The sequence below is a fragment of the Triticum dicoccoides genome, chromosome 5A (assembly GCF_002162155.2).
Source record: "Triticum dicoccoides isolate Atlit2015 ecotype Zavitan chromosome 5A, WEW_v2.0, whole genome shotgun sequence".
Taxonomy (NCBI): domain Eukaryota; kingdom Viridiplantae; phylum Streptophyta; class Magnoliopsida; order Poales; family Poaceae; genus Triticum; species Triticum dicoccoides.
In genome coordinates, this window is record NC_041388.1 from 127,232,815 (window position 1) to 127,236,117 (window position 3,303).

The 3,303-nt window shown below is 47.9% G+C and overlaps 1 protein-coding gene across 1 annotated transcript; it reads right to left on the reverse strand.

Moving 5' to 3' along the window:
* Positions 1-2,166: 2,166 nt before the first annotated feature.
* Positions 2,167-3,039, reverse strand: LOC119300145 (stress-induced protein SAM22-like). Its single transcript, XM_037577199.1, has one exon. It carries the CDS (start codon positions 2,937-2,939, stop codon positions 2,439-2,441), a length of 501 nt encoding a protein of 166 aa, XP_037433096.1. The 5' UTR covers positions 2,940-3,039; the 3' UTR covers positions 2,167-2,438.
* Positions 3,040-3,303: the final 264 nt, after the last annotated feature.

Consider the following 3,303-nt stretch of genomic DNA (forward strand, 5'->3'; position numbering starts at 1 on the left):
GCAGGGGGCACCGCACACGGCTAAGGAACGATCACGTGGATCAACTTCTGTGTCTAGAGGTGCCCCTGCCTTCGTATATAAAGGAGCCAAGGGGGAGGGGGCCGCCGGCCAGGAGGAGGGCGCAGGAGGAGTCCTACTCCTACCGGGAGTAGGACTCCGGTAGGAGTAGGACTCCCCCCCCAATCCTAGTTGGACTAGGATTCCCCGAGGGGGAAAGAGAGAGAGGGGGGCCGGCCACCTCTCCTAGTCCTAATAGGACTAGGGGAGGGGGGGAGGCGCGCGGCCACCTTGGGCTGCCCCTTTCTCCTTTCCACTAAAGCCCATTAAGGCCCATATGGCTCCCGGGGGGTTCCGGTAACCTCCCGGTACTCCGGTAAAATCCCGATTTCACCCGGAACACTTCCGATGTCCAAATATAGGCTTCCAATATATCAATATTTATGTCTCGACCATTTCGAGACTCCTCGTCATGTCCGTGATCACATCCAAGACTCCGAACTAACTTCGGTACATCAAAATGCATAAACTCATAATAACTATCATCGTAACGTTAAGCGTGCGGACCCTACGGTTCGAGAATAATGTAGAAATGACTGAGACACATCTCCGGTCAATAACCAATAGCGGGACCTGGATGCCCATATTGGCTCCTACATATTCAACGAAGATCTTTATCGGTCAGACCGCATAACAACATACGTTGTTCCTTTTATCATCGGTATGTTACTTGCCCGAGATTCGATCGTCGGTATCCAATACCTAGTTCAATCTCGTTACCGGCAAGTCTCTTTACTCGTTCCGTAATACATCATCCCGCAACTAACTCATTAGTTGCAATGCTTGCAAGGCTTATGTGATGTGCATTACCGAGAGGGCCCAGAGATACCTCTCCGACAATCGGAGTGACAAATCCTATTCTCGAAATACGCCAACCCAACATCTACCATTGGAGACACCTATAGAGCTCCTTTATAATCACCCAGTTACGTTGTGACGTTTGGTAGCACACAAAGTGTTCCTCCGGCAAACGGGAGTTGCATAATCTCATAGTCATAGGAACATGTATAAGTCATGAAGAAAGCAATAGCAACATACTAAACGATCGGGTGCTAAGCTAATGGAATGGGTCATGTCAATCAGATCATTCAACTAATGATGTGACCTCGTTAATCAAATAACAACACTTTGTTCATGGTTAGGAAACATAACCATCTTTGATTATCGAGCTAGTCAAGTAGAGGCATACTAGTGACACTATGTTTGTCTATGTATTCACACATGTATTATGTTTCCGGTTAATACAATTCTAGCATGAATAATAAACATTTATCATGATATAAGGAAATAAATAATAACTTTATTATTGCCTCTAGGGCATATTTCCTTCACTTTGATATTTAGTTGGCAGGACTATTGGCACACACATATGCTCAGAGTTGGCGCGATAATGTAGTCTAGTGGCACACACATTGATATTTAGTTGGTAGGACTAATTACACACACACATGCTCAGTTGGCGCGACAATGTAGTTTAGTTGCACACATATTGTGTTTAGTTGGCAGGACTATTGACACACACATATGCTCAGTTGGCATGGCAATGTAGTCTAGTTGCACACACATTGATATTTAGTTAGCAGGACTATTTGGCACACACATATGCTCAGTTGGCGCGACAATATAGTCTAGTTACACATACATTGATATTTAGTTGGCAGGAAGACTACTTCGTCGAAACATCCCCATGCGGGATCTACTTTTGAAGAACACGTCGCGAGGGTTTCAACAGTGAAAAGGATCTGAATTTCGACGCGCGGTTTAGAAGATATGTCTTTTATAATTTTGAAAACCAAAAATTGATGCACAAGGGATGAACATGAGGAAAATTAATGCAGTGGCATGCAAGCATCCATCACGTGAGAAGAGACCACACAGGATAATTAATTAACAATGTCCTTTTTAACACTTTTGGATTACAGTAATTTTGCCTTTTTAATACGCGGTTGTCTAGTCCATGGGACCAAGGTACATGCACTTAATTTATTTGGCCGGCCGCTAGTGAACGCTAGCTAGTACCCGGCCGCCAGCTAGACCCGTCCCAATGTCTTATATAAATGAACAAGGGGAGTAATAAAGAACACCCTTTGTCAAGAAATAAAACCAAACTGCTAAAATATTTATCTTTATTAATGCTTGAAGCAACTTACACACAAAATACGAGCTTAAAACAGGGATTAAACACTCATATACACCTCAAACAATTTTTTGTACGTACTAAAGATCCTCCCTCGATTATTCTCACGAAGTCGATCATGAAGCAAATAACACCGGTATATACTCACCATAATAGAGGCATGTACTTGCCACAATAGTAGATTTATTTTTCTGTCTTGTAAAGGCAGATTGATTTATTTCTGATGTTTCTCGTGCTGGTTTAATTAGGCGTACTCGGCGGGGTGCGCGACGAGGTAAGCCTCGACCATCTTGAGCACGTCGAGGTACCCCGCGGCGAGCGTCGCCTGGTCCTCCGCCGACAGCGCGCCGCCGCCGTCGAGCCTCTCGTACTCCACCCTGAGCTTCGCCACGCAAGCACCCTCCCCGGCCGCCTCGAGCTTCACCTCGGCCACCTGCGACTTGAGCTGGGCGCTCACCTTGCTGCCCTCCAGCAGCTCCGTCTTGATCACCCGGGCCGCGTTGTCGCGCGCCACCAGGCGGCTCCTCATCACGCCCGAGCCGGCGAGCTCCGCTGCCGCCGGGCTGAGCGTCATGGTGGAGACGCTGCCGGGTCCGCCGTCGCCCTCGACGTCCACGGCGTCGATGAAGCCCGCGCAGGCCTTGGGCAGGACGGCCGTGTCCTCGCCGGAGAAGACCGCCTTCCACATCCGCTCCGTCGACACCGCCAGGGCGCACTCGTCGGTGATGAAACAGCCGGCGACCATCTTGTTCTTGTCCGTGTCGGTCACTGGATCGCTGCACACTGGCGCTGCTGGCAAGTTGTTTCAAACTATTGAAGAGTGAAGACTGGTGATGAGTGAGAGCAAGCAAGGGGCTCATTTATATAGAGTAGGTGCAAAGGAAAAATTCACAGCAAGCAAAGGGATTCATAAAATAGCAATTGATGAACTTGGACCGGAGATCACATGGTTGGACTCTTGGAGCACTCAGGCTGCTATCTTTCCACAGCTGTTCAATCTTCTTCCCATGTGTTCCTGTGCTGCTGACTATTCTCCAGCATACTATTCTTGTTGTTGATGTAAACTGGGGCTGGGCTGGGCCAGTATTAGGCCGAACATTGCATAGCTT